The 12,612-nt window shown below is 38.2% G+C and overlaps 5 protein-coding genes across 5 annotated transcripts; 1 reads left to right on the top strand and 4 right to left on the bottom strand.

Annotated features, from left to right (window-relative positions):
• Nucleotides 1-339: 339 nt before the first annotated feature.
• On the top strand, nt 340-872 carry VTP21DRAFT_2379 (uncharacterized protein; the record flags this gene model as incomplete). Its single annotated transcript, XM_069392565.1, has 4 exons — nt 340-445; nt 509-627; nt 699-781; nt 842-872. The coding sequence occupies 4 exons, from the start codon at nt 340-342 to the stop codon at nt 870-872; spliced, it is 339 nt and encodes a 112-aa protein (XP_069250268.1).
• Nucleotides 873-1,652: 780 nt separating this feature from the next.
• On the bottom strand, nt 1,653-6,605 carry VTP21DRAFT_2378 (uncharacterized protein; the record flags this gene model as incomplete). Its single annotated transcript, XM_069392564.1, has 11 exons — nt 1,653-2,485; nt 2,559-2,825; nt 2,891-2,952; nt 3,016-3,200; nt 3,256-4,161; nt 4,231-4,337; nt 4,411-4,602; nt 4,665-5,261; nt 5,326-5,549; nt 5,610-5,818; nt 5,886-6,605. 11 exons carry the CDS (start codon nt 6,603-6,605, stop codon nt 1,653-1,655), a joined length of 4,302 nt encoding a protein of 1,433 aa, XP_069250267.1.
• Nucleotides 6,606-7,419: 814 nt separating this feature from the next.
• Nucleotides 7,420-9,285, bottom strand: VTP21DRAFT_2377 (uncharacterized protein; the record flags this gene model as incomplete). Its single annotated transcript, XM_069392563.1, has 3 exons — nt 7,420-7,852; nt 7,917-8,267; nt 8,339-9,285. 3 exons carry the CDS (start codon nt 9,283-9,285, stop codon nt 7,420-7,422), a joined length of 1,731 nt encoding a protein of 576 aa, XP_069250266.1.
• Nucleotides 9,286-9,783: 498 nt separating this feature from the next.
• VTP21DRAFT_2376 (uncharacterized protein) lies at nt 9,784-11,447 on the bottom strand (the record flags this gene model as incomplete). Its single annotated transcript, XM_069392562.1, has 11 exons — nt 9,784-9,891; nt 9,956-9,976; nt 10,036-10,110; nt 10,170-10,262; nt 10,322-10,401; nt 10,459-10,544; nt 10,601-10,639; nt 10,702-10,781; nt 10,837-11,082; nt 11,149-11,252; nt 11,315-11,447. The coding sequence occupies 11 exons, from the start codon at nt 11,445-11,447 to the stop codon at nt 9,784-9,786; spliced, it is 1,065 nt and encodes a 354-aa protein (XP_069250265.1).
• Nucleotides 11,448-12,047: 600 nt separating this feature from the next.
• On the bottom strand, nt 12,048-12,491 carry VTP21DRAFT_2375 (mitochondrial 54S ribosomal protein uL23m; the record flags this gene model as incomplete). Its single annotated transcript, XM_069392561.1, has 1 exon — nt 12,048-12,491. One exon carries the CDS (start codon nt 12,489-12,491, stop codon nt 12,048-12,050), a length of 444 nt encoding a protein of 147 aa, XP_069250264.1.
• Between the last annotated feature and the right edge of the window lie 121 nt (nt 12,492-12,612).

Here is a 12,612-nt window from a genome sequence, read left to right as displayed (position 1 = left end):
AGATTTTTCTAACATAATATAATATAAAGAAATGATAAATAACAAGAAGAAAACCACAAATAATATTTAGATAATCAACCTAATTCCCCTCGATAAATTCAGATGTTAATATCCAAAATCACCATAACGATGCCGCTAAAATTATTAGTCAAGTATATAGATTATTTGCTGAAATACTGGTATTTTGTATGGTCTATTACGCTTAATAGGAAGTCTAAATCTTCAATTTTTCTAGTGGCTGAGTAATATTAATGGAAACCTCACACATATGGATGAAATTTATTGAAAAATTCGGTTGGAAAGTGGATCTTATTGTTAAAATCTCGAATTGAAATAATAATGACAAATTCTCCGGGCGAATCTTTCCAAATCTTAGATGAAGCGGATAACGAGGTACACGACTGTAAGTTGTGGCATGCTATGGACGAGTTCCTAATGTGTTACAGTATGTGTTCTATTTATATACCATGTCTTCTTACCGTTAACAATATTTATCTCTTTTCTTGAGGTTTGGGAAGACAAGCAATGAATTATTATCGCTATGGTACGATGCGAAATTGTGATAGAGAATGGAGTGAGGTTAAATTCTGCCTGAAAATGAAAACCAAGCCTGCAGCAATTCAAAAGGTTTGGCTGTGTTTATTCGTTATATAGTCAAATATTCTCACTCTTCTCTTTTGAATAATAAACTTTTGCAGGAAATGTTGAAAGAGAGAGAGCGACGGAAGTTGGCATACTACGCAGCAAAACGCAGCTCAGAAGATGTATGGGAACAAAGAGAGTAAGTTTTTTTATTAACTTGTGTAGACTAGTGTATTAACTTGATACCCTTCAAATATAGTAAACCGCCTGCTGGGTATCCATTACCATAGAATACACAGTTTTGTTTGAATTGGACAATCTTGTGTAGTGTTTATTTACCATTTGTTTTTACTATATAAATATGAGATTTGCGTCGGCTTAATAAGAAGCAGCATTCGACACTTATTGTAATAATGTACTTAAATCTGATTGAATCCGAAAGTATATTTATGCTCAAACCATTTCGAAGAATTTATTGTCCAAAAAAAAATTAGTTTAAATGTTAAAATATTAAAAAAGTAAAAGCTTTTATAATTTATTATTGCAATTGATGCAATTGCAAATCTATTATTAAAAATTGGCTCGATCTATAATACTATAAATATTTTATTCGAAATGCATACAAAGACCTATTTGAAGAGGAATTGGTGGGCAGCAATCACTAATTCGAGGTGCTTCAAATGCTTCACAATGAATTCGCATATAAGCACTACAGGAAAATTGTCAAAATATCAATTTCGTTGCATCCATTCCTTTAACTAGTTTGATGAGAACCTCAATGAATTTAAAAAATAATAATAATATTGATAAATGAATGGAGCTAGGAATCAAAAGAAGGGAAGAGATATAGAGAAACCATCGTGGAAAAAGAATATCGTCGACTGATTATATACATATTACCTCCGATGATGCAAGAAAAGAGGAAAATAAAAGAGTGGAAAGTCCACGCGAAAAAGGATCATCAAATTTGATATCCATTAAGCGAGAAAATGCTACTCAATACTCGGAACCCCACAACTTAAACAAATATTACTAAACATATATATTTTAATAAAAACATGATACTGTCACTAGCGTTGTTCTAGTGGGAGTGGCTCTAATTCTGTCACATAGTTACTCGGAAATACTCCTTGCAAAGGAGGGCGTCCTTCTCCTTGGTCGATTACACCCATCCACCAGATATCATCACTTGTATCTATTACAATAATTTTGTCACCGGGTTCAAATCCGAGCTCGCCTGGTTCACGTGCTTTGAATTGATATTTTGCATAATAGACGTGTGGATTTTCAGGAGATGCCTCTTGAGAAAAGCCACCATCCTGTATCCCTGCTTCTGACGCTACATGTCCAAATGCGAAATCATTATTTGCTGCCTCCGCTGGATCGTAGTATTCCGATGTGGGGTGATTCGCTGAAATAGCAGAGTCGGGACGTGGTGTAGACGGGCTCTGTAGTGCATTGTGAAGTGCAGATTCATTTGGATGTGTCTCAGAATCGGGCCGTGGACGACCAGGTGCTGCCTCAATGGGACCAACCACACCAGCAGCACCAGGAACATTGCCTACAATTGATGGATCCAAATAATCACTTGTGCCTGCACGATAGGCGCGTACCTCATCGGCCATGCTCCTATCTCTGGCAATATTATGATCGATCGTTTCCGAGTTTTGGCGAGCCGATTTCTTCTCAGGGTCAATCATTGAAGAAAGTGCAAGATTAGCCAAAAGTGAGGCAGGTCTTCTGGGAGCCTTATAATAAGAGTACGGATCTGGTTTTGGGTCGAACTTGGCTTCCCGCTTTCGTTTAATGTACATCGTTGCTAACCCGGCTAGGACAATCATAAATACCAGCCCCAATGCAATTGCAACAGAAATAAGTATAACTATTGGGACGGGTAGGAAATCTATCAAATGAATAAAATTGATTTTCGTCAGTAATATTCAGAAAATAGTATTTTTTTTTTTTTCAATACTAACTATTTCCAAATATTGGGGGGCAGCAAGAACGTGAAAATACATTCTTGATCACACCGGAACCTCCTCCTGAAGCAGATGTCAACAAATAAGGATGCCAAGTACGTCCATCAAAGAAAGCAGAGCTGACATTGCCGATTGGATCGAGATCGAGTAAGCCGTTGACCATCAACATGCGATCCACCTCAATTATATTGTTATCAGGATTCTGCCCTTTAATTGGTACCATCATTAGTTGGTTGATGATAGTAGAAGGGCGAAGTTCAGGTCCTTTGATAAATTTAAAGATAAATTTTTAATATGACCGAATATATAAATAATGTCAATAGTAATACCAATAGCAAGGTAATTCGAGCCATCCCATTTTCGCAAATATCCAGCACCAGTGTTTTTATCCCTTAAGAAAATAGAGGGGTTATAGTTAATAAGAGGTTATTATGTTTGAGGGGGCAATACATACCTTCCAGCGACAAAAATATTGTTTATATCTCCATTTACTACAACGGCTGTTGCTGGGCCAGGAAGATTACCATCTCCGTTTCCAGAATTGCCAATTGGTGTCCAATTAGGGGTGTTAAAATCGTATTTAGCCAGATAGCATCGTCGGTCATTTACTGTAAAATTCCCAGCCACAACAAGGTTATTCTGATAAAAAGCTTGTGAGTTTGTATCTTTAAAGAGAATAATATTTTATACATACATTTATCAAATCCATATCTTTGACTTCTCCGGAGAGACCAGGGCTAAGCGCAACCCATTGCAAAGTTGTAGTATCCCAAGAACACACTCCGTTACAAGAAAGCGACCCTGCATGGGAAAAGAATCCGCCAACAAGGATCATACCATTCGTCGATCGCCCTTTCACTACGTTCACCTTCGCTGAGATTCCATCTGAAGAGCTTAGCGCCGGTATTTGGGTATCAAATGTGCGATTCGACAAATTCCATACTGCAATCCCACCCAGAGGTGTGCCACTCGCTGTACTTCCATTGAATTCACCAGCAATGTACAAATAGGAATTTTGTACGAAGAGACTGTTAACATTGCCATCCAGATTTAACCCAAGCTGCTTCCAAGATCCATTCTCGAAGAAAGCGACGTTTTTGGCATCACCTAATTTGAAGCTACCTCCAATTATAGTGATCGATGCATTCCCTCTAGTTGTGTCTTTGTAGAATACACCAGCATTGATAATTGGGTGTTTGTTCGTTATTTGCGTAGAAGATAGTAGAGGAAAACCTTGGGCATCCGACAAAGCAGATTCTGGAGTCCTGCTTTCATTAACCAGTTGCACAGAGGATAAGTTACCGGGAGCATCAATGGATGCCAGACTGGTGGCATGATTAGATTGCACTCCATTGAGAACACCACCAATATAGAGCCTTAGGTCGGAATTATTTGAGAACAAAAGACTCTGTATATGACCAGCGATATATGGGCTTGAGGACCACCGATTGGATATTGTGTCCCAGATAGCATAACCAGGAGCAAATTGCGTCCTAGAAACTGGCTTATTGAGATCCGTATAAAGTGAACTAAATAATCCGGCAACGTGGAGCCTATTTAAGGGACCAACAGCAAGTTTCTCGACTGGTGCGTTAGTACCCTTTATTGATGAAATTGAATAAAGATTAAGTAAAATGGTATGGATAAATGTAAAAAACACTTGACATACTCCTCCAAGAGGTGTCCATTGGCGGCCGGTCAGTGAATAGCGGGCAATATTATTAAGGGATAGCAAGCCGTCACTAGTTGAATTAAACGAGCCTCCAACATATATGTCTAAGTTATTAAATAAAATAAATTATTATGTGCAACGATTTAGAATTTATAAAGCCATAGAATGAAAACATACCGTCTCCGATTTTAGTGATCGCTGCTACTTTTCCGTTGAGACCTCGTCCTGGAAGGGGCCTGAATTGACCTGCAACATACTCTACAATATTTGAATATCCACTAATGGCATCTGTAAAAAGACCGCCAAAAAATATTGAACCGTTCCCAGTTGGTAAAATACTGCTAACAATTGATCCTGGAGGCAATTGTGCTAAATATTACACAAGAAAAACTCAGAAACCATATTAGTAGAAATGGAAAAATGAATATTACATTGTAAAGCTCTCCAAGAACTCTGATTCATTCCAGGATTCTGGTTTATTGGGCTGTATTCCAACACACTAGTTAAAATATTGCTTGGGGAAGTCTTAACAAGCTGCACAGAGTCAGCCACCACATTGATCTCTTTGCTATTTGGAGGCTTGGCGTTGGCGGATAAAGTCATTATGATCTTGGGCTGGAAGTTGTTTGTAGAAGCAACAACAAACCCCGAATAGAGCTTATCTTCTCTATCTTGCTTGTTTGTCTGGTCAATTGTTGCACGTACGGTCACATTGGGTGCAAGCAACATAGTCACATCAACCTGTGTACGTCTGCCGCATGTGTCTGTACCCGTGCATCCTGGAGTATTCATCAATAAGTCATACGTGCCCGATTCAGGAAGGAATGGGGTAAAAGTAACAGATATATTCGAGTTGGATAATTGATCCGCAGGGATATCCGTTGAAAGTACAGTACGATATGTGCCCTGGACAAATTGGGGATGCCAGTTGCCAACACTAATACCTGTGGCAATTAATTGATTTGAAGCTGTTGGGCTATTAGAGCATTTGGCAGAGTTGAACGAATTTTCGGCGTGGACGAATATTTCTAGGAAACAATATAATATGTTTAGTTCATGTAATTCAAATAGCAGACAAGATAAACAATTTACCTGACTGATATATTTCAATCCCAGATAGCCCACCTCCAGTCCCGAACCACGACTCAATGTCCAGCTCAATGCCTTGAACAGATTCTGGATTAACTACGGTAAACTCTTGCCATATTGTTGAATCCGGTGTCAATTCACAGGGATCAGTGCAATGGCGAACTTGACGCGATATAGGATCGATATATGTCAAGTTGAATATAGTATTGGTTGGGCGGGCAAGAATTCTAATTAAAATAATAAGAAAACAATGATTGACAACTGAGTACTAAAAAATATATCCTTACCGAAATGATTTAGTGCCTTTTCCAGTAACGTTAGAATTTCGAAGTCGAAATTGAGATGGAGTTATCTTATAAGGAAACTCAGCACGCCAGACTCCAGGGACACCGTCTCGTAGTAGCCAGGAACCCTGATTAGTATTGTCTCCAGACGAGCAAACGACATTATTAGGGTCACTAAAACCAGTCAAATCGGCTGAATTTCCTCCAGTTATCTAGAAAATATTCAATCAGATTACATTAGAAAAATGTTCAATTATACAAGAAATCGAAATCACTTACTGTTGCCGACTGCAAATTTACAGGTTGGCTTTGCTGAGAAGAAGAAAATTGTCCATTCAATGTACCCTCAAAAAGACCACCGAATAGAATTGTATTAGAATTTGGATTAGCTGTGATATATTGAACAGGTCCGTTGAAGCCTTTAAAGGGAAGTGGAGCCCAAATATCATTCTGCCATAGTGCGACATTTCCTCCAAAGGAGCTGTTTACACCGTTTACAGCTCCAATAGGTCCCTTAAAGGCACCTCCAATATAGACTGAACCGGTTCGCTGATCACAATGGAGAGCATATACAGGACCGTCAAGCCCTGAGCTTAGTGCAAACACCTGGAGATTAGAAGTATCGATGCGAGCAATGTTATTGACAGGAACGTTTCCAAGCGTAGAAAAATTTCCTCCTATATATAAATCCGTGTTTCCGTCTTGTCGTGGCAAAGAGCAGAGCGCGTTGATTGCACCCGGTCCGGAAGAAGTTGAGATAGATTCAAAGCCATCATCCGTCTGCAGGATCAGTGAAGCGACCGTAGGATCAATATTGATCAGTTGGCGTGGGTTCTTGTAAATGGATATTCCGCTGTAAAAACCGGCAATTCCAAGCTGTTCGAAGCCTGATAAATCGATATTGGTGGCAGGAGTATAGTTAGCCGCGGCAAGTATAGGAAATATAGAACGACAGAAGGTGAAGGCGAGAAAACCAGTGAATCTTAATAAAAGGTTCATCTTTTTGGTAATGGGTGGTAATGAAGAGGAGATTAAAGATGGAGTATATAAAAAAAGATAGAGAATAAGGATGGATATAATAGATTAGTTTTTAATAGAGGAATATGAAAAGAACGCAATGCAAGTGTTACGGCCAGCGCTAGCTTGTGATTTCTTTTGGGAAAACAAGGTGATGAGAACAGAAGAAGAGGAAAGATCTCTCCTCCACTCTTCTTTTGTTAAAAAAATTATAGATGTAGAGGAAAAAGGAGCGAAAAGAGGATGGCGGTTCACACACGGAAAAAGTATTGAGAATATAAGCAAGATGTCAAATATATATCAGCCTGCGCCCTCCCCCTCTTTGTTCCAACAAGCAATGACCGTAGCAAGAAAGAGATGATGACCAAAAGAGAAGAAATAGAAATCTCTGACTTGTTTGTGGAATTTTAAGGACACTAACCAATGAAAATTACTGAATAATTATGCAACAATTCCTCCTTGCATCACATACCTTCTACACTGCTGTCTGCTGTTGGGAAGTGACGAGACTAACGGAATAGAATTCGAATGAATTAAGAAATCGCATTGCGAAGATGAATGATGATTATATTCTCCCACTATATTTCTGGAGAATAGCATATATGTCACATGATGAACCTCAATATTTAAAATGAGTTATTAAGATTAGGAAATCATTTTATTTTACTCAAAACCAAATAAATGAATAATATCAACAATAGAACAAGTCAAAATTTATAGGCAAGAGGAATAATAAGCAGAAATTAAAGATAATGAAGCACACATTTACCCTCCCATTCTACTCAAAATTTGTTAACTACACGCATGTATCATCATTTTCATCATCAAAGTTAATAAGTTCAAGCACAGTTCTCCCATCACGTTGAGAAAGAGTTACTGCACGCACATCGTTAAACGCCAAGCGCCATATTGTCTTGGCAGGTTGAATTAAATTGCGCACAAATCGTCCGCCTCGCAAATCCCAAAGCTTTACTTTTCCATCGCTGCCACCACTCACAATGCGCCTGTCATCGAATTGTAGAGTGGTAACGGAATTATCGTGTGCTTGTAAACGGTGTACGCATTGGTAAGTCTCTAAATCCCAAACCCGAATATAACCATCTGAACCACCAGTCACAAGCGTTCTGTCTAGAACCTGAATTTGTCCTACGAGTGATGAATGACCTTGAAGTACGCTTAGAAGGTCTCCAGTACGCAGCGACCATACTCGAACGGTAGTGTCCAGAGAGCTAAAACGAAGGATTTAACGATCTCAGTATCAAAGTCAATATTATAATAATGATGTATATTTACCCAGTGAAAATTCGCGAACCATCGCAAGCAAGTGAGTAAATCTGATGGGTATGCCCCTCAAGAAGGTGCAGACAACGGCCGGTATGTAAGTCCCATATACGACAAGTGGCATCATAGGATCCTGATATTACAAGATCTCCCACAATTTCAAGGCATCTTACACTTGCTGTATGACCTGAAAGTACATGCATCAAAACACCCTGCTCAGCATTCCACACGCGAAGTGTAGCATCTCTCGATCCGCTCACTGCTACCGATTTATTGCGCATTTTAAGACATCTCACCGTAGACATATGTCCGTGGAGCACATGTTTGCACACACCATTGTTCAGGTCCCATACACGCACATTTCTATATTTTATGGCATTGAAATTATAAATATTTAGCATCAAGATAAAATGCGGGTATAAAGCTCGAAATACCTATCACATCCCCCCGACACTAAAATACGTTCTCTATCGTTTGAGCCACCACCCAAGAAGTGGAGAGCCCATACGCCGCCATCATGTCCACTTAATGTACGAATCCATGAGCCATTCCGAGCACTATACACCTCTATTCTATTATTATTGCACCCGATAACTATTAACTCATCATCCATCTGGAGAGATGTAACCAGCTCGGTACCAGCCACTGTACGATGTGTGCGAGCACGACGACCATGCGCCCAATTACGTTCTACTCGATATCGACGACGAAACATCTCACGATAGCTCAGACGCATACGACGAGAGAAATTGTCGGAACAGTTTGATGTAATAGATTCCGAGCTAAACCCTAGACTAGCTTCCATTCCAACACCAGGTATCTGGCGAAGCGAGGGGAGAACAGGACGACTGTCAGCCTTTCTCCAGATAGTAACTTTTGCATCCGAAGAATCACTTGGAGCGAAATCGTAACGATATCTAAGGCACATATTTTTCCAAGTTTGATCATCATTAAGTAGATCGCGCCAACGTCGTGAAACGCATGCTGATCGGGCTAGTGTGCGAGGATCGCGAATAAATGATACGATGTGAAGAGCGAGTTCGGTTGGAAGCATTTGTAGAAAGTCAACACGCAAGCGAGGTTTAATGATATTTGATATTAGTACAAGCTGGCGTGTATCACAGGCATCAAGTAGTTCTAACAATAACCGCTGCCTATCTGCAGAAGAAATTTGTTGGAAAAGAAGACGTATAGAGTCAACGCACACTCGAGAGGATACAGGGTGTATTAGCTGCGAAGTGTCGATCGGAGCATGTGAGGGAGAGGAGAGAGTAGGGCTTAAAAAGGGAGGGCTGTGGGGTGGAGAGACAGGAGAATTTAAAGGAGCGTTAGACGGGGGTGTTGATAATTCCATCGGTTCTGGAGTAGCACATAAATCCATGTTGATTATAATATCCTGGATATTGATGATATAATAGGCAAAATAATAGAGTAAGAAAGAAGAAAAGATAAGTTGATCGAATAGAAAGAATAGAGAGAAAGTACAATTAAAACGATCTTAATCTGTTGGACAAAGGAATAAAACTACAAAGCAATATCAGTATTTTCCAATATTAAGATTCAAGTTATAAGTACAGGAAATGGGATGGGGTAAGGGGAAAAGCTGATAAAAGCAAAAAAGAATTATTAGATTGTCCTGATTGATTATATGAGAAAGGGAAAAGAAATAAAGATGGAAAAGTAAATGTAATCGGGGAGAAAAAAGCAGATTTCTGCGCCGCTAAATGTGTGCACCAATGATATTGTGAAAGTTTGAAATTTCAATGTTTTATTGTCTATTTAATTTCCTGGGGAAATCGATATGAAGAGATAGATAAAACTAAACATGCTAACAGCAATGAAAACGTATATAAAAATTATATTGGCTGGAAGCTTTCATTCAACGGGAAATTTCCTCGTAGATCATTTCTTTCAACTGCTCCTTGGAAAGTTGCTCTTTGAACCGGTCAAAGTCAAAAAATCCAGCACTGACTGGCGGTGCAGTTGGCTATTATTCAAATCATAAAGTGAGTTGAAGTCACAGCCATCGCAAATAGTAAAATATAATTTACCTCGTCATTTGGATCGTGATACTATGATTAAAGGATAGAAATGAGTATAGCATAGATATACAAAATATAATAAAACTTACTGGTTCAAGGTAGGGGTGCTTTAATGCATCTTCGACGGTGATTCGCTTAGCCGGATTGAATGCCAGTAATTTTTCCTAAATAAAATAATTAGAAAAAGAGTTTATACTAGGAACCAACAGTAGTTATGGCTTACCAGTAAGTCCAAAGCAAGAGGATTAGCATTAGGAAAGAGTTGTGCAAATGGAATTCGCTTCTTAAATGGAAGGCTTCTAATGTAATCGCGTGCCTAAATATAAATAATATAGATGTAGAGCTGGAGCAAACATTTATTGAAATAGTATATACTCTTCGACTCTTGATACTGTAGAAATCATCCATTGTAGGAGTTCCCAGCACATCCAAGATCAGCGTCAATTGGTGGTGATCTGAATACCAAAATACAATCAGTAACATATCTCTCAATTCTTCAAATAATTACATACAATCCCGGCCGGGGAAGAGGGGTTTTCCACTTAACATCTCAGCCAAAATACAACCTACCGACCAAACATCGATGGCAAATGTATATCTATAAAGAATATTTTAGTCGAACTCATATGTACACAGCTCGATTTTCACGTTTACTCTTTAAAGGTTAACATTATCTCCGGAGCACGGTACCACCTTGAGTCATGTTTTAGTTAGCAATTATTCCATATTGGTTAAAAGAATATCTAATAGTTTGCCTTGTAGCAACATATTCTGTCATAAAGCCGGTGTTTTCTTCACTAAAATTGGCACTTCTTGCTAATCCAAAGTCGCAAACCTGGAAATACCGATGATTAGGTCCAATTTAATTAAATTAAAGACCAGAATTATACCTTCAAATCGCAGTTCGCATTAAGTAAGAGGTTGCTTGGTTTTAAATCACGATGAAGTACATTAGCGGAGTGCATGCACTTGAGAGCACGTAATGTTTGATAGATAAAATATTGACAATGATCGTCGCTCAACTCCTGTGTACGGATTACTCGATGCAGATCTGTCTCCATTAGCTCTTGTATCAAATACACTTCAGTAAATTCTGATAAGCTTTTCGGTCTTATTATATCGAGAATGGAAATGATCTGAAAATGAATTGTGATTATCGATACCATAAAATAATAAGATGATGATAATAAAAAGACGCTTACATTTTCATGATTAAAATAGCGTAATAATTTTATTTCCCTTAGAGTTCTCAAACAAAACATGGAGTGATCGAATGGGGTTATCTTCTTAATAGCCACTTTCTGTCCTGCATTCATATAATTGTAATTAGTACTTGTTACCAGGCTAGCTTTATGAGGATATATATACCAGTTGCCTTGTGGATTGCAGAGCAAACAGTCCCATAAGCTCCTTCACCTACTATATCAAGAATCTCGTACTGATCGCCTACATGAAAATCGCGCAGCCGAGATTTAACAGAACTCTGATTTTGAGTCGCCATATAATTTGGAATATATTGTAGTAAGTAAAATTTAAATTAGTTTAACTACAAAGATGATGTAGCTGGATGGAAATCGAAAGCATATGCGGGGACGTTTTCTCAGAAATAATATTTCCAAGCCTCAAATTAATTTTATTTAATTGAAATATAAATACAAAGGTCTTGCACCAATTTAACATTAGAGCTCCTCTTTTTATTTTATATAAGGTAAGAGTCATTCTTTTGTTCACTATAAATCTTAAAATCGTTATGATGATCAGATAGAATTCTGCAATTCTAATCCTTATGATGTGGAAATGCAGATAGTAAATGTACTATCCTGATTATTTGTTCTCTAACTCAAAGTTACTCTAGTTAACAGCATACTAAAATATGATATATTTAATCCTAGTGAAATTTTTCAATCAAAGGATGATTGAACTGCAAAGCGTACACCTTGATTATCTTTAATACCCACTTTTTGTAATCCCTGGTAGATAAATAAATATTTTAAATATCAGAAATACTATTTTTCTATTTGTTTGTTAAAACAGTAACTTTTTCGAATATAAAGATTACAATGAAGCAATATTTAAATTGTCAATTTTAAAGAGATTACATTCATTTTTTCTCCTCCGATGCTTTACTATACATTGCGTTCAACTGATCTTTAACCTCTTTTCTTGGTCGTATTCTCCATCCTCTTAGCTTGCGGTCGGCTACTCCTCGCATAAGATCAGCTTGATTCACGCCCATTTCTTCAAGATTTGGTTCAGTAGGATATTTGAAATGATGATCTAACGTTACTACCGCCTTTTTATACGAGCTCTCCCGCTCTTTCCCCCGCAGTGTGTTTTTCACACCCCCTTGGTAATTCATTGTTCTTACGTCAAGCACGCGCACATTGTAAATATTCTGCAAGTAGCTTTTGACATCGAGCTTGTTTACTTTAGGAGGAATACGAAATGCCACTTGATTAGGCTGTAAACCTGGAGAGCGGACCATACGAAACACAATATTTGGGAAGTAAACCTTTTTGAGACCTTCCTTTACGACTTGTGCCATTACTGCTCCTAATTGCAATCTAGAGAGAAAGATGTTTTCGCTTGAAATTTTAAGACGTCACTAAATTTGAGCAAACTACCAAATTATTGCGGACTTCGTATTTGCTCTAACAACCAGATCT

This window comes from Calcarisporiella thermophila (assembly GCF_041956535.1).
Source record: "Calcarisporiella thermophila strain CBS 279.70 unplaced genomic scaffold VTP21scaffold_14, whole genome shotgun sequence".
Lineage (NCBI taxonomy): Eukaryota > Fungi > Calcarisporiellomycota > Calcarisporiellomycetes > Calcarisporiellales > Calcarisporiellaceae > Calcarisporiella > Calcarisporiella thermophila.
The sequence above is the reverse complement of the archived record's forward strand: the minus strand, read 5'-3'. Positions and strand labels throughout refer to the sequence as shown.